Here is a 27,081-nt window from a genome sequence, read left to right on the forward strand (position 1 = left end):
TTCAATCAGCACGTAGAAAACATGCCTTCAGATCTGTGGTCCTCCTATTTTAAAAAATGGTTCGATCGCATGAAAAAATGATTAAAATGTAAAGGAGAGTATTGTGAAAAGCAATAAACATAACATGTTGTTTTTTTAAGTTAAGCAAAACTATTAGTGTAACCTACGTATTAGAGGCCTCTCATCCAGAGATCTAGCTTAAATCCGAAGACTCGAAAAAGAAAATGTTGGTCTTTAGAATAACTTTTATAAAGAGGTTACATTTTGGCTTTGCTAATAGCCTTATATATTATTATAATATTTACAATAAAATAATTCAAATTAAATTTTAGACGTATTACATCCGTCAAAAAAGCAAAAAATTTCAAAGCGCTAAAGAAGGCGCTCTATAATTTGATGTAACATCATCGTCCGTATTCAGAGTAATGTTTACACAATGAAGTATGCAGTCGGCGTGCATTTTCAGCTGTTTTCTCTGCATAGTCACTAGTCAGTACTCAGTACCTCTAGCCAGTCGACACCCGCCACTCGCCAGTACTCAGTACCGTGGCGTGCTTTCTAGAGATGATTGTGTTTATCGTGTGTGTTCTATGTGCGGTGGCTTCCTCGCGAGCTCAGGTACGTTTTAGTTAGATTTATTTGTGAGATTCTCTGCTGAAATTTTAATCCAAATGACATCGTATGCATTGAATTTTGATTCGTTTTTATGTGTTAACGAGTTGTATTATTTTCATCTCACCAATCGTGTCAGCGAATGAAATGTATGTTTTTCTACCAAATTTCAAATTTCAGATCTTCAATAAAACCTTACTTGGTAAAATCGACTAGGAAGATAGTCGTCAGTCAGTAGGATATCCTTATTCGCTTTGATAACACTTGTTCCCTACCAATACTTTGTAAATATGTCTACGTTCACCCTCTTACGTTAGACGTTGCTCGTACTAAAATTCATTAGAATCGGTCGGTCAGTTTAACCGTGGAATAGAAACATTCACAAAGATGATTTATTGAGATTTTTAACCGACTTCAAAAAGGATAAGGTTCTCAATTCGATCGGTTTTTTTATCTGAGATATATAATCCGATTTACGTAATTGCTCTTTAGTTCGATTCGGAATAGATGCCATTTGGTCCCATCAAAATTTTACATAGTTTGGCTCAGTAGTTTTCATTTTATGAACATTTTTAATGAAAACTTTTGTTTACGTGGATGATTGATTGTTTTTTGTGTACGATTTTTTAGGAGTTCTCATTCAGGTTGAGTTTTATTATTATTTAAACTGACACGAAAAAGTAAAAAATAAATTAAAATAATTATATTTTTTGTGTAACATTTGTATGGATTGTGCGTTAGTTTTGAGTAGTAAAGGATTTTTATATGAACTCTGGGGTAAATGAATTTCCTGTATATATAGATTCCTTTTACGATGGAGTTCCTTGCATTCGCTTTTTATCATTTTATATTCAGATCTGCACGTGTATCTTGCTCATTGTGCGAACACAAATAAATACTGAAATTCCTTTGCGATAAGCTTCTATTCACACATGATTTTATCATAAGTATTTAGTGTTATTTACTAATATTAGATATCTAATTAAACAATACCTTACTATTTAATTCAGCCACGTAGAAAACGCCAAAATATTTTTAATTAGTTAAATTTTTATTAATTATTTAAAATACTATTTTATTCACAAATAAAATAATAAAATTTGAAAAACAAAATTTTATGAACTTGCGGGTCTCGAAGTTGAGCAGGTTATCAACTGTTAAGTAGATCCTGTATATGGAGCCACAACCTGAGAGTTGAACAAAGTAAACAAGATTTAGTAACGATTCGTTACTCGAACGGTTGGCTCAGTTGGTTAGAGCACGGGCACAGAACGCCGGAGGTTGTGGGTTCGAGTCCCGTATCGTTCATAAAATTTTGTTTTTCAAATTTTATTTGTGTATTAATCCTAGGTACATATACGGTAACCGTAACAAAAAAGCTATTGTTCTTAGCTAGTGCGTAGTAGTATCTAGTTGGAGCGAGCGGAGACCAATCCTTAATCTAAATCTAATGTAAAGCAAATAAAAAGTTTATTGTTTTTCAATCCCTCGCCAAGTTTACGAACCATTTTAGTATCATATTTAAAAAGCGCTGATGCCGCTGAATGGGAGGCTGTATTGTTGTGATACCCGCACAGCCGTGACCGGTGACATTCGACCCCTGTCAGTGACACTGGCAGACGACACTGCGCACATTCAACCGTGGGACTATCCTGTATCTTGTAACGGTACTTTGTATTATTCACTGGCCCTACATTTATTGTATTTGGCCTTACCAAAAACTAATCGACATCCAAGCTAGGTTCTAGAGATAGATCCCAGTAGGTGCAAAATTTTATTGGTGAATATTTAATTTTCTTTTATCTGCTGATGTATTTTATAGTATCCTATATATATATGAAATATATCATAGTCTGGCACAGTTTAGACATATCTGGTGAGGTGCTTCAATTATTATCATAATATTACAAGAAAATCTAACATTTATACTAAGTAACGTTATTTATATTAGTGTTACGACTACCTCGGATAAACAATCCAGTTAGACAGGTCCAATCTCGCGAAAGAGAACACTCGCCGAATCCGAGCTGCTCGCCGAAGAGGAGCTCCGTAAAATCATCTCGTCCCAAATACCATAGTGTCTGAAGACGAAGGTTTTCAAGCAGTTTGTGTTGCCAGTGATGACTTACGGTACACAACTATGGGCCTGATGAGAAAGCTCATGGTCGCTCAGAGGGCAATGGAGAGGGCTATGCTCGATTTTCCCTGTAAGATCGAATCAGAAATGAGGAGATACGTAGGAGAACCAAAGTCACCAACATAGCGCAAATGATTGCGAAACTGAAGTGGCAGTGGGCAGGACACATAGTTCGACGGACAGATGGACAGTTGGGGCAGTAAAATCCTCGAATGGGGACCACATATCAAAAGACGCAGTGTTTGTAGGCCCCCCACAAGATGGACCGACGATCTGGTCAAGACTGTCGGAATGCGTTGGATGAGGGCAGCGCAGGACCGATCATCGTTGAAATCTTTGGGGGACGCCTTTGTCTAGCAGTGGACGTCTTCCGGCTGATGATGATGATGATGATGAGTGCGAAGGTAGTAGAGATCAGGTCAACCAGCTCTTTGACAGAAACGAATAAATGCAGTAAATGGCCAAGTGGGCGAGTTATTCACAGACTATTCGAGCAGCTCAGTGTTGCACGTGGTCTGATAATTCAACCTGATAATGGGGTACAACATACTCAAATAAGAGTAGTTAATAAACTAAGGATCTGTTTCTTATAGAGAGCCAAAATATGGGTCTGCTTAAAGTAGGGTCTTGCCGTGCTCTATTTATGACGCCCAGCTTCTTTGAAGCCAATTTGGTTTTGCCTTTCTTATGACCGAGGATTTGGCAAAGAGATTTCCAGACCCAATATTCAGATACAAGGCGAAATTATGGGAAATCTTGTCGAAGAGCGGTTACAAATGGGGGTTTTACTGCTTCATGCTGAATGCGCAACCATATTCTAGTTTCGTCTGTTGATTAAAACGAACCGAATTAATTATGCCTCGAATTTTTCAAGAGAATATATTTAGACAAAAATTTGAATAATTATTGGTAATCAGGTATGAGTAGAATACTTTCATTTCTTTGTAAATCTGTTATTTTGGCAAAATACCTACATATTCCAAAGTCAAAATCAAAAATTATTTTTAATTAATAATTAATTTATTGACATAAAATCAACAGATTGCTCGTCAACGTTAATCACCAAAAATACAATTCAAGTAAATGCTAATTACACAAAAACATATATATTTTGAGAATAATGTAATCCAGTAAAAAATACAAGGCGGAACCATAAAATCCATAAAAAATAACAACTATACAACTATTAAATTCCACATTGTAATATCGTTTACGAAATCTTCAATACTGTAATAAGCCTTCGACATAAGTCTGCGTTTAATAAAAGATTTAATTTTTATTATTGATAATTCAGATACACTTTTTGTCAATGTATTATTTTATAGAGCCTACTAGAGGGCACTATTATATACATCCATTTCATTTACGTATGTTTGGTAAGTTTATTTCATATAAGATTTCAGAGTTATATATATATCTACTACTATCCGTTCCCGTTTAAAAGGAAATAAATTAATGAAGGACGTTGGAATTCGAAAAACAAGCCATAAACCATCTAGTATAAGTTTCGCATCGAATGGCTGTAGTTTTATGTCGCTACGATCAGTGGTTTAGGCGTGATTGAGCCTCAAACAATGGCCATTATCACTGTATACTAGCCGTTACCGCCCGCTTCGCTGGGCGAATTTTAAAAGGAAGAAAAATTTGAATTTGAAAAATAAGTAACTGTAAACCATGTAGGATAAATTTCGCATCGAATCTTGGTAGTTTCATGTCGATACGATCAGTGGTTTAGGCGTGATTGAGCCTCAAACAAAGACCATTTTCATTATATATATAAAGAAGAAGACTTAACAAACCATAGAGTTATACAATGTAGGTAGCTTTTTTTTTAAATATTTCCTTACTTTAATATCTTTCAGCATAATAATGCTAAAAATAGTGTTTACATACTCCAGCTACTTTATGTAATACATTCTGTTTAAACTGCACTTGACGTCAGAATGCATTGTCGGATGTGACGTTATGGCCTTGTTAGTGATTTGAAGTGGATGCAATCATCACAATATATTTATACATTGATGAAATATTTGTTTATTTTAAGCCCGCAGGTGAAGTACTAGAATGTCTGCCCGTGCAACAGGTTATTGTTCATTCCAAATGCGGTCACATCTCAATGATACGATGCATTTAACTCAATTACGGAAAAACAATTTTTGTTTTTGTTTTATCAGTTACGAATCCGGAACACTATACTTTTTTATGAAAATACGTGACGAGACGAGCAGGACGTTCAGCTGATGGTAATTGATACGGCCTGCCTATTACAATGCAGTGCCGCTCAGAATTCTTAACAAACCTAAAAAAATCTGAGTGGCACTACAACTGCGCTAGTCACCTTGAGACATAAGATGTTAAGTCTCATTTGTCCAGTAATTTCACTTGCTACGGCGCCTTTCAGACCGAAACATAATAATGTTTACACATTATTGCTTCACGGCAGAAATAGGCCCCGTTATGGTACCCATAATTTAGCCGGCATCCTGTGCAAAGGAGCCTACCTCGGGCTCCACTAAATCCACAAAAAAAAATAAAAAAGAGCTTTAGCATTAGTCTATCGTAAGATTATTGGATAACTAAATTCTCATCTGAATGTAATTACAATATAATATATCCGTTTATTTCTCATAAAAAACATCTAAAACTTATATAGTAGATAGATTTAAGATTTCTATAACAAAACAGGCACGGTCTTCAGCTAACGGTGTCTGTTAGTAAAAATAATTTAAGTGCCCATTGCAATTCAAATTATTAACATGTGCAATGTGCTTCTAACTGGTTTCTTCTAGGAATTTATTGTAATTATATTTCATTGGTCAAAGGGGATGCCTTGTCAAGATGAGAATGGTATTTATTTAGTTCCGAACATTGGCACTTACATTATAATGAATAGCTATGCTAAGATGTTGAGTAAGAGTTATAATTTTCATAAAAAAAGGTTAATAATATATTTTTCCTGCTGTTATGAATTGTTTAGGGACTTTGTCGTATCGTCATTCGTCTTTTACACTTTTTAGTTAACTTTTATTTGTATGAAAATACGTGAGGAGACGAGCAGGACGTTCAGCTGATAGTAATTGATACGCCCTGCCTATTACAATGCAGTGCCGCTCAAGATTCTTGAAAAACCACAAAAATTCTGAGCGACACCTTGAGACATAAGATGTTAAGTCTCATTTACACTGGTAATTTCACTAACTACGGTGCCCTTCAGACCGAAACACAATAAGACTACACATTACTGCTTCACGGCAGAAACAGATGCTGTTGTGGTACCCATAATCTAGCCGGCATCCTGTGCAAGGGAGCCTCCACTTCTGGGCAGGCTTATGATTTGGTAAGGGAATTAATGACAAGTCCCCGCGTCATCATTGTGACTGAGCGCTGACGGCAGGGGCGTGTTTTCTAGCAAGGTAGGCACTATAGATCTAACTAGTGTTAAACGAGTTTAAATATTGTAGTTGTATATTGAATAACGCAATGTGGAGACTGCCTACGGTAGGTATTTAGTATCTAGAGTATGGTAAAATTTGTGGGTGCTCCATAAAAGGTTTTTTTTTATGATAATAAGGGACAAGACGAGCAGGACGTTCAGCTGATGGCAATTGATACGCCCTGCCCATTACAATGCAGTGCCGCTCAGGATTCTTGAAACCCCCAAAAATTCTGAGTGGCATTACAACTGCGCTCGTCACCTTGTGACAAGATGTTAAGTCTCATTTGCCCAGTAATTTCACTAGCTACGGCCGGCGCCCTTCAGAACGAAACACAGTAATGCTTACACATTACTGCTTCACGGCAGAAATAGGCGCCGTTGTCGTACCCATCTAGCCGGCATCCTGTGCAAAGGAGCCTCCCACTGGTTGGTTATAGAATAACGGAACCAATTCAAATTAAAACATGAGTGCTATATTTTTGTAGGTTCTTAACAAGGTAGGTACTGCCTAATTGCCTATACGGTATGCACGCCCCTGGCTGACAGGTCAATCCAAACAACGAGAGCTCAGCTTTAACAAAATTTTGAAGTTCTATATTAAAAACAAATTACAGGTTCTCAAAATTCGTTTCTATATTCACTATGTGTTTTAAGCTGTTGCATAGCTTCTATCGCGGGCCTTGAGCGTGGAGACCGAATCCAGAAATGCCGTAACGAAAATAACCTAACACTTACTTTCTAAATGTTTATAGATATTTCGCCACGGTCATTTCAGTTGCCGTGGAACAGCGGTTATCACGTATGCTTTTTGTGCAGAAGATTCCAGGTTCGAGCCTGGGGTACGCTTGATTTTTATTAATTTCTTTATTTTTTTTATCATGTTTTTTAAGCTATTGCGTAGCTTCTATCGCGGGCCTTGAGCGTGGAGACCGAATCCAGAAATTCCGTAACGAAAGTAACCTAACACTTACTTACTAGATGTACAGTTACATACAGATATTTGGCCAAGAGCATACACTTGCCGTAGAACAGCAGTTATCACGTATGCTTTTTGTGCAGAAGATTCCAGGTTCGAGCCTGGGGTACGCTTGATTTTTATTAATTTCTTTATTTTTTTTATCATGTTTTTTAAGCTATTGCGTAGCTTCTATCGCGGGCCTTGAGCGTGGAGACCGAATCCAGAAATTCCGTAACGAAAGTAACCTAACACTTACTTACTAGATGTACAGTTACATACAGATATTTGGCCAAGAGCATACACTTGCCGTAGAACAGCAGTTATCACGTATGCTTTTTGTGCAGAAGATTCCAGGTTCGAGCCTGGGGTACGCTTGATTTTTATTAATTTCTTTATTTTTTTTATCATGTTTTTTAAGCTATTGCGTAGCTTCTATCGCGGGCCTTGAGCGTGGAGACCGAATCCAGAAATTCCGTAACGAAAGTAACCTAACACTTACTTACTAGATGTACAGTTACATACAGATATTTGGCCAAGAGCATACACTTGCCGTAGAACAGCAGTTATCACGTATGCTTTTTGTGCAGAAGATTCCAGGTTCGAGCCTGGGGTACGCTTGATTTTTATTAATTTCTTTATTTTTTTTATCATGTTTTTTAAGCTATTGCGTAGCTTCTATCGCGGGCCTTGAGCGTGGAGACCGAATCCAGAAATTCCGTAACGAAAGTAACCTAACACTTACTTACTAGATGTACAGTTACATACAGATATTTGGCCAAGAGCATACACTTGCCGTAGAACAGCAGTTATCACGTATGCTTTTTGTGCAGAAGATTCCAGGTTCGAGCCTGGGGTACGCTTGATTTTTATTAATTTCTTTATTTTTTTTATCATGTTTTTTAAGCTATTGCGTAGCTTCTATCGCGGGCCTTGAGCGTGGAGACCGAATCCAGAAATTCCGTAACGAAAGTAACCTAACACTTACTTACTAGATGTACAGTTACATACAGATATTTGGCCAAGAGCATACACTTGCCGTAGAACAGCAGTTATCACGTATGCTTTTTGTGCAGAAGATTCCAGGTTCGAGCCTGGGGTACGCTTGATTTTTATTAATTTCTTTATTTTTTTTATCATGTTTTTTAAGCTATTGCGTAGCTTCTATCGCGGGCCTTGAGCGTGGAGACCGAATCCAGAAATTCCGTAACGAAAGTAACCTAACACTTACTTACTAGATGTACAGTTACATACAGATATTTGGCCAAGAGCATACACTTGCCGTAGAACAGCAGTTATCACGTATGCTTTTTGTGCAGAAGGTCCCAGGTTCGAGCCTGGGGTACATCTTGATTTATTTTAATTTCTTTATTTTTTTTTAACAACTTTTATTTTTATTATTATGACAAGCATTTTTATTTAAGTTAAATTTTACTCACTTCCCGTTTGCTTTTTTTTAAATTAATTTTATCAAAAAAAATACTGCACAAATAAAATAAATAAATAATTGTAATTGCATAAGTTGATAAAGCATGCTATGCAATAGCTTTACCGCGGCAGTCCCCGAGTGCCACACGTATTTTTAATAAATCTGTTGAGGTTTTGATATGATCTCACCTTTTATATTTACTTAAATGAGTCAAAGCATTTATGATTTTTATTCATTTTATATTAATTTTTTTAATGCTTGTATGTGCTTACAACTTATAGCATAATCGTATTCAAAATTTAGCGTAAGTAAGATCAATTTAAAAAATATTACATCCAAATAATAGCAGTCTTTTTATGTAACGAGTCCCCATTGAATTTTATAATAAAGTATAATTTTGATGTTTTTTCTTTGATATAAATGAAAACGCCTACCAAAATTTTACCAAATATTGCCTTTTAAAATATCTATAATAGTCTACTATTTCATAATTTCTGTGCCTAAACTATGCGCTTAGTAATTGTGAACATTTATTAAGCAAAATTATATAATCACTGCACAATTATCACTTTTATTATTATGGAATTATGATTCAAAACCCGATAACAGGTAAAGGTATGTAAGATTTATGAACAAACTATTTATACAAACAAACATTATCTCGTTCTTGAACCAGATTGTAGAGATATTGTTTGTTACGCAGGAAGAGTTCAATATCTTACGTCCTCTGGTATTAATATTTTATTTGACAGTCAACCACAGCTTACCAGTGGGAGGCTCCTATGCACAGGATGCCGGCTAGATTATGGGTACCACAACGGCGTCTTTTTCGGCCGTGAAGCAATAATGTGTGAACATTATTGCGTTTCGGTCTGAAGGCGCCGTAGCTAGTGAAATTACTGAGCAAATGAGACTTAACAGCGTATTGCCACTCAGAATTTTTGGGGTTTTTCAAGAATCCTGAGCGGCATTTCACTGTAAAGGGCAGGGCGTATCAATTACCATCAACTGAACGTCCTGCTCGTCTTGTCCCTTATTTTCATTAAAAAAAAAAAAAAAAAAAAAAAACAAGTCATGTTACTGTACTTAGTATCGCTGTACCAGCCCACGTCGGGATGGTCCCTAAATAAGGAAAAAATAAAATTTCTAGAACATAAAAAAAATTCGAACTGTCTAATTTCAGTAATGTGAAAATAGAATACAGGTATAAATAATATGTTGGGATGGGCAACAATGGCGGGATATCATTCGCGAGGTGTTCTATATATTATAAAATAATTTATTGTTTCATAATTTGGTTTTTACGCAAGCTTTGCTGCTCAGATCTTAACTATATCAGTTTATATTATTAAAAAATTTTAGTTATGTAACTTTTTGTGTTTCTAAACAAATACGAGTATAATACTAGTCATCAAGTAATATTGTAATTTTTGTAATGCAAAAGCTTAAAAACCTCATGGTCGCTCAGAGGGTAATGGACAGGGCTATGCTCGGTGTTTCCCTGCGACATCGAATCAGAAATGAGGAGATCCGTGGGAGAACCAAGGTCACTGACATAGCCCAAACGATTGGCAGTGGGCAGGGCACATAGTTCGACGGACAAATGGCCGGTGGGGCAGAATAGAAAAATGGCGACCACGTAGCGGAAGACGCAGTGTTGGCAGGCCCCCCAAAACAAGGACCGACGATCTGGTCAAGATCGCCGGAATACATCGGATGAGGGCAGCGCAGGACCAATCGTCGTGAAGATCTTTGGGGCAGGCCTTTGTCCAGCAGAGGATGACTTCCGGCTGATGATGAGATGATGATGAAGCTTATAATTAAAAAATAATAATATGTAAAGTACAGCTATTAACTATTAACAATGAGAATACGTCTTAAGTGGAAAAACTGACTCAAAATAACTAGGTATTTCACTAAATACCAACAAATAAAAAAAATATTTACAATAAATATAAACTCTATTAAATATTACGTGTATTGGACCGGATATTGTCAACTATTTACATATCGTATAAACTTTATGTTTCCTATTTGACATCATAATATATTTCAGTTTTATGTTGAATTAATGCAAGGTCGTCGTAAACCTAACAATAACTTTAAGGTTTAATTATCAGCTGGCGAAATTACTACATTCCACCATTAGACCACGTGCGTCGCAGAGAGTATCCGACTTGACTCGACTTGAGGTCGAGAATTCTGCGCTATGATTTGCTTTCAACTGTGTGCATTCAATGTGCATCTTATTTTTACCAGTCCCGGCTCCTTTTCACAGGATGCCGGATAGATTATGGGTTAGTACCCAAAATTAAAACAGGAATAGGCGCCGTTGTAGTCAACGGCGCCTATTCCTGTCGTGAAGCAGTAATGTGTAAACATTACTGTGTTTCGGTCTGAAGGGCGCCGTAGCTAGTGAAATTACTGCGCAAATGAGACTTGACATCTTATGTCTCAAGGTGACGAGCTCAGTTGCAGTTCTCAGAAATTTTGGGCTTATCAATAATCCTGAGGGGCACTGCATTGTTATGGGCAGGGAGAATCAATTATCATGAGCTGAACGTCCTGCCCGTCTCATCCCTTATATTCATAAAACAGGTGGGTCATCACTTAACAAACACCTTATCATAATCGGCGTCCTAAGTCCAGAGGCTGTCTAGCCGAGGACGAAATGGTCACTCACGTAATCATGGAATGTATGGGGGTGGCCAGCCAACGGGCAAAAACCTTAATTAATACGCGGTCACTCCAAGAAGTCTGCGAACACCCCAGGAATGTTCTGAACTTCTGGAAGGAGCTGGGCTGGTTTGAGTAACTGGCCAATACTGCACGCAAATTGGACCCAACTTTGTGGTTTAATTTAGGAAACAGAAGCCCATCTACCACGATAGTAGTTCATACTCTAGTATCTTCTGCTTTGCACTGTCCATGGGTCTGTCTATCCTCACATTATCTATGAGTAGAATAAGACGTGTATAGAACCGCGTATGAGCTGTACTCACGTTATGCAGCGAGACACTTATCTTACAGCGAAAAAACGCAATTTGAAATCGGATGTTGCGATATTTCTACAATTTTTTATGCACATAGAAATCCAGTTCTGTAAAGGCTACACGGTTGCATAGCTAGGAATGTGAATCTACTCGTTTATAAGTGTATGGTGTATTTTATCGCTAGATATAAACGTAATGCTTGCGGTCGCGTCGCACTGTCTACATATCTTATTACGTGTACCTAATAACTGCCCTTCAGATCATTATTAAAGGTTATCGAGGATGTTGAATGTAAAATCATCCGTGGATAAGATCATGTATGTTCACGCTTGGTTTTGCTTCGTAACTTGATTGAAGAGTTTCTTTTTATGTTTTTTACTAGTGGGAAACGCGCATAATCTAGCAGGATGCCGGCTAGATTATGCGTTCCACAACGGCGCCTATTTCTCCGTGAAGCAGTAGCTAGTGAAATTTCTGGGCAAATAAGACTTAACATCTTATGTTTCAAGGTGACGAGCGCAATAGTAGTGCCGCTCAGAATTATTGGGTTTTTCAAGAATCCCGAACGGCACTGCATTGTAATGGGCAGGGCGTATAAATTACCATCAGCTGAAAGTCCAGCTCGTCTCGTCCCTTACTGTCGCAAAAAAATAATATTTTTTACTTGATCCAAAATTTCTCGCCGATGTGGATTAGAACTTATGCCTCCGGTGCTCTTATCTCAGCGTGTCTTACCTGTTCACAAATTTTAGCAGGCTAATTCATTTCTCCAATTGTTACGATCACCACTTCTCTTAAACTTCAGAGAAAATGGTTTGAGATGTTGAATTTTTATTAATGTGAGCAATTGTTTATAATCCCAGAAGTTAGGGAAATCACTTAAATTAACCTTATCGCTTTTTTAAAGTTTTAGAATTTATTTTAAGAACTACATATGCCATTCTTATTGAAAAGAAAGACCTTAATATGATCACGGACAAGTAAAAAAAAAAGAAGGACTCCGCACCGTGATATTAGCAAGTGAAGCACGTTTATGCTAGTGTGTGTGCTGTTACCCGTTACCAGTTACACAATATTTTCTCCCTTTAAAAATCATATATGGCCACAAATACTTTTATAGTATTGTTTTTACACTTATTCACAACGCACGACGGCTTTTTTAAAATATTTTATAGCGACGCAAACTGATCTGTCACAGACGATAGCAAATCTCATAGGGGCGGCCGATCAGCTTGTATTAGTGTGTGTGCGTGGGACTATGTATTTACACGTTTACCGGCTTGTTTTGTTGCTTCACTGTTATGTAAGGTGACACGGAGTCCTTCTATTTTTATTCGTCCGTGCTTATATGTATTTCTAAAAGTAACAGTTTATTACGTACTAGCTGATTCAACAGATTTTTTTGTGCCAAATAAAAAGCAAAATATGATGACTTTATGCAATTGTACAAAGGCATTTGTAAGCAATATGTATATTTTGCGCTATTTATATAAAAGCGTTCGGCAACTGAACTGTCATTTAGAATTCCCTCATATTGAAGTTATACTTCTTTAGGCGCCTTATAAAAAATGATGAGAGTGAAATTTTAAGATGCGCATCACTGTAACACAAAAGTAAAAGGTTGGAGTTGGTCCTAAAATTATGTGACGTTTGCGACATTCGTTTTTTTTTTGGTTTCGTCGTCCATTATTAGGACAGGCACAGGGTTCAAGCCCATACAGCCGTATTCGTTATTTAATAATTATTTGTCAAAGCCATCTTTGCAAGTTTTTAACAATATTGTTCTTTCAACAAATGTAGAGTAGCACGACTAATAAAAAAGTTTAAGGATTTGTTTTGTTACGCCAAAGAAGTATAACTTTTTGCGTGTATACATATATATATATATATATATATATATATATATATATATATTCTCCTCAGTGAGTGTATGTATACATAAATATACATACACTCACTGAGGAGGACCGCCACACATCCAGATGCTGGGGATGATATCCTAATTTATGGCGGGTCGTGGTGGTGGAATGGGGCGGCAGGAATCAGGTGAAACAGCTCTTCGGAACACTCCCCGTAATAAATGCGCTAGAAAACACAATGAAGCGACGTCTCTACGCAACGCCAAGTGATCCAGCCGTTCAAAGAACACTGGGTCCCCGACAATTCGAGTATTATAGTATTAACTATATTGAGTTCTGTTTTGCGCTGTTTTTTTACGCTTATAAAATCCAACTTAGACTCAAAATCAAGAAGATAGCTGTGCCTGATACTTATTGTAATCATAAGAAATTAATTGTAACATCTTTAAAGATAAGAAAAATACTTATTGGTTAGTGGCACGGATGAGAAAAAAATAAGGACTCCGTGTCACCTTACATAACAGTGAGGCACCAAAACAAGCTGCTAAACGTGTAAATACATTGCCCCACGCATACACTTACACTAATACAAGCCGATCGGCCGCCATTATGAGATTTCCAACGTCTGTGACAGATCAGTTTGCATCGCAATAAAATATTTTAAAAATGCCGTCCTGCGTTGTGAAAAAGTGTAAATATAATACTATAAAAGTATATGTGGATATATGATTATTTAAGGGAGAAAAAATTGTGTGACTGGTATACTCCGTAACCGCACACACACTAGCATAAAGGTGCTTCACTTGGTAATATCAAGGCGCGGAGTCCTTCTTTTTTTACTAGTCCGTGGTTAGTGGTAAGATAATGTGTTGGTCTATGATTTGATAGACTTTTTTATATGATTAATTTGTTATTTTAATGTGATGTCCCTCACTTCTGGGGTAAACCAAATTAAATTTGTTACCAAAATTTGTGAACGATACGGTACTCGTACGGATCCCGAGAGTTCGCGGGTTCGAGTCCCGCATTGTTCTTAATGCTACAAGTTGCTCACAAATTTCATTTTATTATGTCTCAAGGTGACGAGCGCAATTGAAGTACCGCTCAGAATTTTTGGGTTTTTCAAGAATTCTGAGCACTACAGTGTAATTAGTAATTACCATCAGCTGAACGTCCTGCATGTCGTTCCATATTATCATTAAAAAAAAAAGTTCTTAAATTATAGATTACGTTACAAACGCTGTATAAAATCGGTAACTCTACCTTAAACCTGACCTGTACAGTTACAACGTAGTACTTCAAATGTCTTTAGACATTTTAGTACTATTAGCTGACCTAACACGAAATACGTTCAAATACCACCTTTCACTTCGAACGTAAATTCTAAGCTATTGTTTCTGCGGTTATGTTTTATTCAAATACTTGGATTCTATAAACTTGATTAAGTTTAGCCTCTTCAAAACTCTATGTTTAGGGCCATATGTTATTTTCATTCCAATAATGAACAAACATATTAATATGTAGAACAAAATATAATGAAGTTTAAGTTAAGTATTTCCTAAATTTTACAGTGTTACTAGCTGACTTAAAATCGCGATACAAAAGTAACTGTTGATCATAGATGGCTGAAAATTTGAAGTTGTGTGTATTTTTTAATGCTGACTCATAATCAAACAAACTTAAAAAAAAAATCGTGTGGACCACCCTTAACATTTAGGGGGATGAAAAATAGATGTTGTCCGTTTCTCAGACCTACCCAATATGCACTCAAAATTTCATGAGAATCCGTCAAGCCGTTTCGGAAGAGTTCAAAGTTTAGCACCATGACACGAGAATTTTATATATTAGAGATATTAATTAAGTCCATTTAGTAAAATGGGCTATTCATAAATGGAGGTTCATTAAACTTTAAATTAATAATAAGAGCATTAAAATCGCGCTTCACTATCATGTTACAAAATAATCGTGAACGGTTATATTTTATAATAGTTACAACTATATTTGAGTTGATTGAATGAAAGGTAAATTGTGGTTTACGATTTATGACGTATCAAAAAAAAGATCACGTTCAAACTAATTTTCGGTGGAAGTTTGCATGGTAATGTACATCATGTATTTTTTTACTTTGATCATTCTCTTATTTTAGAAGTTTCAAGGTGGGGACATATTTTACCACTTTGAAACTATCTCTCGCGCAAACTATTCAGTTTAGAAAAAAATGTCATTAGAAACCTCAAAATCATTCTTGCAGAAAAATAAATAACCATAGACGTATGGGTTTCAAGAAATAAAATTTTTGAGTTTCTGTTGTAAGTATCCCCCCAAAATTTATTGTCTTTTTTTCTATTTATATGTAAAAACCGTTCACAGAATACATCTACTTACCAAGTTTCGACAGTATAGTTCTTATAGTTTCAGAAATAAGTGGCTGTCACATACTCGGACAAATAGACGTGACGAATCCACAAGGGTGCCGTTTTTTTCCATTTGGCTACGGAACCATAAAACCACTCCAAAAATAAGGCACTAAGAATTTTGTTTTCTAACGGATGTCTGTGAGTGATCACTTATCTACCACAACGCACTTCGTTATGAATCCCTTGAAACATATTGAACACTTTGATAGAGATTTTAACACTTTCATTTCATACAGCATACGTTCTTATACAATATTGACCATGGATGTTAGCCTATAACAAATTATTTTTCATATCACTATAAAAGGCCCTCCGAACAGTTGCATGGAGTAACAGAATAAGAGAAAGCATTTAGCAGTCATTCAGCTAATTAGTTTAAGCATATTACGAACAGAATCTCCAACAGAACATCTTAATATATATAAAACCAGTGTCCTGATGTTTGTTTCCAGTGAACTCCTAAACTAATGAACGGATTTTAATGGGGATTATTTCATAGAGTGCAGTTTAGTCCAACTTGAGGGATAGGATAGTTTTTATATTGATTTGGGACCCATAATTATTTTGTTAATAATTAGATTTTTTGTTTGGAATTTATCGGAATATGTCACAATTTACATTAAAAGTATTTGTCAGAATTTATCATTATAAAACGAGTGTCTTCAAACAGCTGCCTGCGATCAATTTGTAAAATTAATATTTACAATTTATTTGGTAAAATTACAATTATTTTATTTTTCATGTATGTACGGTATTAATCAGTATGTATCACTGGACAAAGGGCGATTCCAGTATAACTCGTATGTATTGGTATTGGTAAAGGGCTCCTGTTACCGCAATTAGACCGCTTAATTGGGTCCATTTTGCGTGCAGTGTTGGCCAGTCATTCCAACTAGCCCACCTCCTTCCAGAAGTTCAGAACACTCCTGGGGTGTTCGCAGACTTCCTGGAGCGACCTTGTATTTATTAAGGTTTGTGCCCGTTGGTTGGCCACCCCAGCACATTCCAGGATTACATGAGTGACCGTTTCATCTTCGGTTAGACAGCCCCTGCACTTAGAAATGCCCGTAACGCCGATTGTAAATAGGTGTTTGTTCACTGATGTATGACCCGTTAGGGTGCCGACCATAATTCGGATGTCGTGTCTGTTTAGGCTAATAAATCGACGTGTCAGTTTGGGCGATAGTGCAGGAATCGCCTCTTTCGACTGTCTGCAACCTGAGACAGTTGTCCATCGGGTTCTGTGTAGGTTGTTGGTGAGAGAGCGTATCCATGATCGCATTTGGCTGAAGGGTAGCGGCAGGACTAGCCCTGGGCCAGCCACTTGCGTTTCCGACCCCCGCCTTGCAAGTTCATCCGCTGCATCGTTCCCCAACGAACCGCTGTGTCCTTTGATCCATTGCAGAGTTACCCAGTTGTTAGAGGCAGCTCTTTCTAACTGTACTGCCATACTATCGGATAGAATACCGATATAATATCCATGTTTTTTCCTTCTTAGTATCGCGTCTGCAGCTTCCTTGATGGCTATGCATTCGCATTGGAATATGGAGCTGTGTGTGCCTAAGGGTATAGAGGTGTGAATATTCAGTTCCTGTGAGAAGATGCCAGATCCAGTTCCGGCTGCCATTTTGGAACCGTCTGTGTAAATTCTGAGTTCATTTACACCTGACTGGTCTGCTCCCACTTCGAACAGTTGAATGAAACTCGTATGTATTGCTGCCCTCGGCTTCGTGCCTTGCCGCAAAAATAACACCCTCGTAGGAATCTCTTTCTCCCCATGGTATGAACTCCCCTAATGAACCATTATTTAGTTCATTCGTTGTTAGCCTAACCTGCTTACGATTAATGACAAACTTAAAAGTTAATGAAAATGTCAGGCAGCAAAATTCAATGTGGATATAACACTAAAAAAGGAAACCTTAAACTTTAATTAAAAAAATATTATTCAAAAAAATTCGATTTGATGGTCATAATGTCATGTTTGGTATGTCTGAATTTTGTGTTGAATATAAAATTGGATTATTTTGGAATGAATTAAATCATTTCCTTAACATTCAGTGGACGTTTTTCGATATCATCTAGCTCTACAAACAAATACTATATGCGTATCTCGTTATTACTTGTCTCATAATTACGTCGTAAACTATACTTTTATATTATGCTGATGACGTAAAGACGAAGGTTAATATTGTGCTAAATACTGGAATAGCTTTCAATCTCTTCAATGAAACTATTTTCCGAGTTAGATCAGGTTCAAAGAAACATATTTTAAACATTTCAAAAGGAACTCTACATTGTTGGAGTTCTAATCATACTACTTTTTACATACATCTTTTACTAAGAATTGCTGGGCAGTTAACTATTACTTTATATTATTATATGTTTTTTTTCTATGAAAATAAGGTACGAGACGAGCAGGACGTTCAGCTGATACAATGCAGTGCTGCTCAAGATTATTGAAAAAACCAAAAATTCTGAGCTGAAAAAACTGCGCTCGTCACCTTGAGACATAAGATGTTAAGTCTCATTTTCCCAGTAATTTCTTTAGCTACGGCGCCTTTCAGACCGAAACACAGTAATGCTTCCACATCACTGCTTCACGGCAGAAATAGGCGCCGTTGTGGTACATATAATCTTGCCGGCATCCGGTACAAAGGAACCTCCCACTGGTCCCATTGTATGTGAATCGGGCAGGCTGTATTTAAACTGATGATTTTATCATGGGAGAGAGAATAATCGAGGGTACGGGTCATCTGGTGTTAAGTGATCACCGCCGCCCACATTCTCTTGCAATACCAGAGGAATCACAAGAGCGTTTAGTGCTTTTTTTAAGGTACCCATGTAGTATCGTCATGATGCCTGGAGCCCTATTACCAAAATCTAACTACGAAGTTTAAGTTGACGCTTCGTACATTTTCCTATTACAAAAGTGTTTCGGATCCGAAGATCGATACGAAGTTCGTGATTAGATATTTTGTCTTTCGTTTATGTTATTCCCAAATTCACTTGATATTAATTTTTTTTATAGGAAATGACATCAAGAAGAATTCTAAAGGAATAAATTCTGAGAAAATAAATGCCTTTTATGCCTTTTTATTCTATTTTATGATAACGTAAGTTCTGTAAGATCATGATTTCACCCTTTCTCAACATTTAATTATAATGAATATGTTTTTTCACAGCCTGACAATTCGATATGGGTCGACGTGGGGCCGCTATCTCCAGAGAACGTGGAAGTCGAGAAGCGTTATACCCCCGAGGTTTTGGAGGAGCTTCATTCAGCCGCTGCAGATGCACTGCTTCTGTACACAGAGTACACAGCACAGGCCAGCACCGACTTGCAGGCATTCCTCATGAATATTTCAAGACTTTCTCATGATACCTTCAATGGCATGGACCAAAACTTACTGAATAACGCTGTGAGTAATGAAAATTATTTGAAAACTTTAGCCAAATATCCTGAGACTGAATATGCATATCCTTATGTAAATAAATTCAGTGTCCTGATGTTTATTCCCAGTGAACTCCTAAACTAATGAACGGATATTACTTCATGGAGTGCAGCCTCGTCCAACTCGAGAGATAAATTAGTTTTTATTCCGATTTGAGACCCATCATTATTTTTATTTCCAATATTTGTTTTGTATGCACATATTTTCTAAAAGAGAATTCATTGACGCACGGTTTGACAGTTTTGCTGTGAAACAATTTCATTTTAACAGCAGGCAGCATAGCTTACGAAATAATTCTTCGAAATATTATTGACAAATTCATAAATATAGTATTTTATTTATTATGTGTAGAACAACGTTTGTCGGTTCAGCTAGTAATAATATATATACAAAAATGTGAACTATATCCCGGCAGACATGACGGTCGCTGATCTTTTGGAATATCTATCCCTGTGCTTCCAAGATTTTTGGAATCTTAGCGTGTATTTGGTTAGGGTAGAGAATCGGACAACATCTATTTTTCATCCCCCTAATGTTAAGGGTGGTAATTTTTTTTTGACAATTTTTTTGTAGCGTAAAAAAATACATACATTATACATACATACATAAATTTTCAACCCTTTACGATCAACACCAATTTTTGTATCGCGATTTTTATAATATTCTATTCCATCCACAGATCCGCAATAGGTTTGGAAGGTGGCAATCGAATACAATAATTGTAGTATGATATATTTGGTAGGTCTGAGAATCGGTTACATCCTAAAAAATTTTTTTATTACTTTATATGGCAATACAACGTTTGCTTGGTCAGCAAGTATATATATATATAAATAGTCTGTGGCGCTTTAAGCCTACTCTGTTCTTCATAACTTATGTCAGATCATAATAATCATACAATTAGTGTTTTAAAACTTATTTTTTTTTATGGGAATAGGAGACAACAAGCGTACATATATTTAAACTTACGTTCCGTTCAATCGGTGCTGGTACAGCATCGTACCAATCGGAGATCCTTTATTAGAATGAGTTTGATAAGACGGTTCAATACCTTTCCAGATCAGTCCCCCCTAAAAACGAGATCTGGAAAGGTCTTGAACCGTCGGGTTACTTAAATAATAATAAAAATGTAATTGTTTTAATCCTTTAAAAATGTTTTATTTAAATGTGTAACACTGACGTTAATAAAAGATAATACTAGATATTAACGATTATAAAGAAATATACAACTATAAATATACAACTTTAATATTATAAGCCTTGTTCCAAGTTAATTACAATGCAATGTGATGGCCAAATGACATATTTGTGAACCTTCTGCGCAGGCGCACATAGAATATTGAACCTTACACATTCCTCAAGCTGCTGAATATTTGCATTCCTTTGGTCACATAAGATGTTACTGGTGATTGATCTTGTTACATTATTTAAATAGTTTGCGTGTGTGGTTGTTGTATTTGCGCTAAAATGTATTCATAGCTTTAGCACGAATAAGAGATTATATTATTTATTAGTTTAAACAGAAGTGACCTATTGATTTTATTGTGTCTAAAACTGCATTGGATTAAGAGTGTAGTCTTACTAATGGTTTACCATTTAATTTTAAGGAATTTGAAAAGGGAGATCTTTTGCTGGCTTAGTTCGCTGTACAAGGACTTTAACCAAAAGATCGACCTTCATCATCATGACTGCACACAAGACGTCCACTGCTGGACAATCGCTTCCTCTATAGATTTCCACGAGGATCGGTGCTGCGCTGCCCTCATCCTACGTATTCCGGTACCTAGTCACAATTCGGGGACTTAACGGCTATCTGTCCATCGAACTCTCGCAGGGAAACTCCAAGCATAGCCCTCTCCATTGCCCTCTGAGCGACCATGAGCTCTCTCATCTGTCCCATAGTTAGCGACCACGTCAGCGTACCGTAAGTCACTAGCAACACACACCGATCAGATAATCACAATTTATCATAAACAATTGCTACCTTCAACTTACTGTATAAGATTTGTGTTCCATGTGATGTCTCTGGGTTAAGCTTATGTCGATGCGTATCACTGTATTAGTCTGATCCTTCACCTCTACCTCCCTCCTGTAGAGTGCGATATTGTAACAGACCATTAAAAAGTTTCGGTGACCAGTTCAATTTTTAATATCGCGGGAATCTTGTGAATATCAACTTTGAACACAGGTATTACATGCCTAAATAAAATGATTACAATGGTATCAAAGAAGATATACGGCCGCTTTGAATAACCTATCTATCGTTAGTTTAACTCACGACACAAATCTATCCTTTTACGCTTACTTACATTGAAATAAGCTATCGACATAAAGCATTGGACTAAACTATATTGGACATAACTATGAATAGATAAGATCTTGTCATTAAACGGTGATAGCAATGTATCCGTAACTAGAGATACGTTATTGAAAACGGCCGTTAATCTTAAAAAGCCAAGCAATAGCTGATTGACCGCTAGTTGCAGAAAACATCTTTAAAGTAATGTGTCATTAATCACATGCTATCTTTGACTGTCAAAATGAAAAAGAAAGTGACAGTATTATATTTAATGGAACATTAACTTTAAAGATGTTTTCTGCAACTAGCGATGAGAAAAATGAAAGTTACATCATAGAAAATTAAAACACGAAACTGAATTTTAAAATAAATTCAAAATGTTGTCAATGACGTTTCACTCGCGTGTTTACTCACGACATTAATGTATGTCAATATCAACCCATCTATCATTACTAGTAATCTGTTTGGCGTGGATGGACAGACACTGAGCCAATTTACTATTTTATTCCTTCACATGACTCAATAGTTTTAAATAAACATTTGTTCTATATTCGCGACAGACTTGTTGACTAGGTAACTTAATCAAAATTGCTATAAATGCGCTTTTGGTCTCATAACCTTATGCAAACATATTAAATAAAGTATATAAAACATAGAGTACAAAATTTGTTTTGATTTTTTAAAAACTACAAACGATTTATCTATCCCTAATAAATGTAAGAGCTCCTTAATTACTCATAGATTATATTATACGATTTCACACTGGGATAAATTTGGGAAGTGTCTTAAAAACTCTTTTAATTTTTTGTCCATTTTTTGTCCATAAACGGATTTCTGGTAACAAACATTAAAAAATATAAGACCTACTTGAAAAAGTTCACAAGATTCGTCTTCAACATAATTTTACTAAATTTTTGTATTTATTTACTAAATGCTTTTTATGAAATTAATTTACTAAGGACCAAACAATTTGTTATTTTTTAAAGTGATATCTAATCACTTCTGGGATTAATTACACAAATTAAATTTGAAAACAAAATTTATGAACGATCCTCGCCTCGACGCCGCGACCCCTCGCAATTCGTGCGAGCACTCTTACCACTAAGCCAACTGTTCGAGTGACATATTTCTTTTTTAAGTCACAACACATATCAAATCACAAGTCACAACCTGAGAGTTGAACAAGACAAGATATATCAATGGCATCTTCATAAATTTTGTAGTCAAATTTAATTTGTGTTTCCTACGGACATTAAACATGTAAAATATTATAGCAGCTAGTAGGATTGCTAAATACACACACCACTGCACAAATACAGCTTCAGCCCAGTAGTAGATACTATAAGCCATTGCTATTAGTACTTCAGATAAACGATGCCTTTCATAATGATTTACTAGAGCTTAAAGTTCGTTCGTGTTGGAGATTTAGTGCAGCCCATAACTACATTACTCAAGAATTGAACAGATTGTATATAGATCTTTTAACTTCTTGGTGTATGTAATAATTTATTAAATTAAATATTAGATTTTTTTAAGAGGAGTTTGTAGATCATCTCTGGTCAGATCGTCATCGTGCACGCGGTCAAATGGATCGTCATCATTCATTTCCACAGTGCTCTGTGAACGGCTGGTTCACTTAGCGTTGCGTAGAGACCTCGCTTCATTGTGTTTCTTCCGCCGCATTTATCACGGGGTGTATTTCGGAGAGCTATTTCAGTTAATTCCTGCCGCCAAATTCCACCTTCGCACGATACGTCACAAATTAGGTTGTCATCTCCACCATCTGAATTTGTGGGTGTACTACAAAGCTGTGGAATGAGCTTCCTTGTGCAGTGTTTCCGGGGCGATGCGACGAAGGTACCTTCAAAAAAAGCGCATACACCTTCCTTAAAGGCCGGCAACGCTCCTGTCATTCCTCTGGTATTGCAAAGAATGTAGACAGCGGTGATCACTTAACACCAGTTGACCCGTACGCTCGTTTGTCGTTCATTTCCATAAAAAAAAATAAACTCATGTTAAGTCAAACAATCAGTCAATGTCAAGAACGAGGCAAATAATTGGAAGTGCTTAGGATGTTTAAAATTGAAATATTTTTATTCAAAATAGGATTTTAAATCACTATTTGAACGTCAAAACCTACCAACCATTTGAAAATGTCTGCCTGAAACCTGAGAAGAACGACCGCAAGAACTCAGCGGACTTCTATTTTTAAGCTATTGCATAGCTTCTATCGCGGGTCTTGAGCGTGGAGACCGAATCCAGAAATTCCGTAACGAAAATAACCTAACACTTACTTACTAGATGTTTATAGATATTTCGGCACGGTCATTACAGTTGCTGTGTAACAGCGGTTATCACGTATGCTTTTTGTGCAGATGGTCCCAGGTTCGAGCCTGGGGTACATCTTGATTTTTTTTATCACGTTTTTTTAATTTTTATTATTATGACAAGCATTTTTATTTAGTTTCACCTGTCCCGTTGTCTGTCTGTAATCAAATCTTGCAAGTTAAATTTTACTCACTTCCCGTTTGCATTTTTTAAAATTAATTTTATAAAAAAAAACTGCATAAATAAATAATTATAATTGCATAAGTTGATAAAAAATGCTATGCAATAGCTTTACCGCGGCAGTCCCCGAGTGCTACACGTCTTTTTTTAACAAATTATTTTTGCCACAATATAATGTCGTACAATAATGTACCCGATATTTCAAAAGTTACTTAGTGCCTATATTTAATCAATCTGGAAAAATAATAATAAAAGTTCAGTAGCTATGCTACTATTATACAATTTCAATATATATAATAAATATTTTATAGAGTGTGACGGTGACGAGAGGTGACGAGAGGTGACGAGCTTCTGCTAACTATGTTCCTGACACACTTCCCTAGTTGCTTTAACTGGCATCAAAACTTTCCTGCATGCTCCCTTGCTTTTCCTATCCCCCGCCCTGATCGTATATTGTACTGCTATCTCAACCTTCCAAAATTTCCATCCAAATTTTCGCTATCTACTTCTATGAAATGAAATGAAATGAAATTATTTATTTTCTCTTGGAATAGGGTATGTCCAGATCTTAAATATTACAATGTTGCCACTGTCCAGCTTAAATTAAAAGCATGCAAAAACTTAAAACTTAATTAAATATTCATATTATTAAAACCATAAATTTTTTCACTCCAATATTTTTCCAGGTCATGTTAATTCTTCGGGCTAGTTTATCTATGTGAATTGTGTTCTTGATTTGTATACCAAGTTATAATACAGTTCTGTTCGTATTCAAGGGGTGTGTTGTTTTGTTGACAAAATCTGGCAAAATTTACTGAAAATGTCTCTTCTTTCTTGGTATGTGTAGTTTCGGGTTTTAATTTAGCCCGTCTAAAAATATCCTACAGTTGGAATCCAATAATCAATCTGGATTTAAATAAACAATTACTAAGAGAGTTAAGAAGAGTTAGTGACAGCAATATATCTTCTCTTACCACACACACACACTCACACACAAATCAAAATTACGATAAAAATCGACGTTCCATCACTAGTAATGTTGATGTTAACTATTATGTTATGTTGAAATTCGTTTCCTACGACTATCAACAAATGCTTTTCATGAACGCGTGTGTGGGAAACGTACTTTTTACTTTTCACATATCAATTACAAAGTAATAACTTCTAAACAAATTTACAGATTAGGAAAACTACAAAAACAGTATGCACCAGGAGATGATCCTATTTTAGGCAATGACGTCACACCAATTCATCAAGACTCCACCTTGACTAGAATTTCTGATAATTTTACCGAGTGCATTAGAGAGATGTGATGCCTTGACCAACTCAAACAGATTTGAAACAGTCTAATGCTGTTCAAATACAAGATAATGTGAAATTTGGCATCAAACATTCTCTGCACAAACATATGGTTATTGTGAATTATATTCTAGCCATAAATTGCTGTTTCGATTTAAATGATAATTTCTACCCGATCATTGTACACACATCAAAGGATAGCCCATTAAAACTATTCAAATGTATAATATATAAACGTATTCCAAACATAAACTTAAATAAGACTTTTCTGGGGATGTATATTATGTTTTTACTACATGAGCCCAGGAACTGTATAAAACAAATGTACATGATACGAAATTCAAAATAACTGCCGACGTTTATGTAGTAAAGAGTACTTGTAACATAAATGACTTTCTTAATGAGACAAATGGTCGGGAAAGGAGGGACCGCAGTCAGGGTATTTAAATTATAAAATTAATTGTTTCAAAATTTTATAAAAGATAAGAAGAAGCCCACTGAATTTCTTGCTCCTGTTATTCTCAGATCAGAGGCATAAATTTCCAAATGGATGGTAATATTTAGTAGCTTGACTTGTGTTAACGTTCGAATGATAATAATAAATTTCTAAAAATTATTTAATTAAGCGTTGTGATCGCAAGCTTCTTAGCATAATAGAACTGAATAGAGATTAGTAGATAGTTTTTAGGCATACGATATTGATAAGAAATTACATAAGTAATTAATTATGGCTTAAACTTATAACTAGCATAATATGGAACCCTTTCTATAAATGCCACATAAAACACATAGAAACAATTCAAAAATCATTTACAAAATTCTTGTCATTCAAAGCCTCTCAAATCGATCACGTTACTGTGACAGATTAAATCATTTTAAGATTGTTTCTCTGTCCAACAGACGAAAGTTTCTGGACCTTTGCGGCCTTCATCCATTCCAAGATGTTTACCAAGACAACCAATTAATAAAATATTTTCAAATAATAACTCTAGAACGAATGTGAAACAATACGGTCCTTATAATAGAATATCTACAACATTCAATGATATTAACGATCATGACGTTGACATTTTTCACGACACGTTTAAGTCACATAGAAATAGTTTTAGAAAAAATAACGACCACGGTAGGTAATAGTTTGTATTAGATTGTTAATGACTTTTTTTTTATATGAGAGGGGGCAAACGGGCAAGAGGCTCACGGGATGGGTAAAGCTTAGGCAACCGCCCATGGACATTCGCAACAACAGGTGTGTCAAGAAATGCGTTGCCGGCCTTTAAGGTGGGAGTATGCTATTTTCTTGAAGGTCCCTAAGTCGTATCTGTTCGGGAAGACTGCTGCCGGTAGTTTATTCCACAAAGTGGCTGTGCGAGGCAAGAAATTTCGGACAAAACGCGCGGTTGTGGAATGCCAGACGTCTACGTGATGCGGATGGTACTTAGCACGTAATGTCCGGTGGTGGAATTCGGCCGCTGGAATCAACCCGAACAGCTCCTCTGAGCACTCCCCGTGATAAATGCGGTAGAAGATGCAGAGAGAACCCACATCTCTACGCAATGCTAGAGAATCAAATAGAATTATTAATCCTTACTTTTATTTTTAGTAATTTCACACTTACCACATTATAATTATTTACATTGTATGGTTTCTAGAATAAAGATTTATTACTAAGTTACTTAATTTTT

General features: G+C 36.2%; 1 protein-coding gene across 1 annotated transcript in view; it reads left to right on the forward strand.

The window, feature by feature from the left end:
• Positions 1 to 478: 478 nt before the first annotated feature.
• Positions 479 to 27,081, forward strand: part of LOC126974565 (uncharacterized) — a 38,315-nt gene continuing 11,712 nt past the window's right edge. The window contains exons 1-2 of the mRNA XM_050822103.1: positions 479 to 618; positions 19,021 to 19,257. Coding sequence (XP_050678060.1) covers positions 565 to 618; positions 19,021 to 19,257 — 291 coding nt within the window. The 5' untranslated portion in view covers positions 479 to 564. The remainder of the gene's footprint in view (positions 619 to 19,020; positions 19,258 to 27,081) is intronic.

Source organism: Leptidea sinapis, chromosome 32 (genome assembly GCF_905404315.1).
Source record: "Leptidea sinapis chromosome 32, ilLepSina1.1, whole genome shotgun sequence".
NCBI lineage: Eukaryota > Metazoa > Arthropoda > Insecta > Lepidoptera > Pieridae > Leptidea > Leptidea sinapis.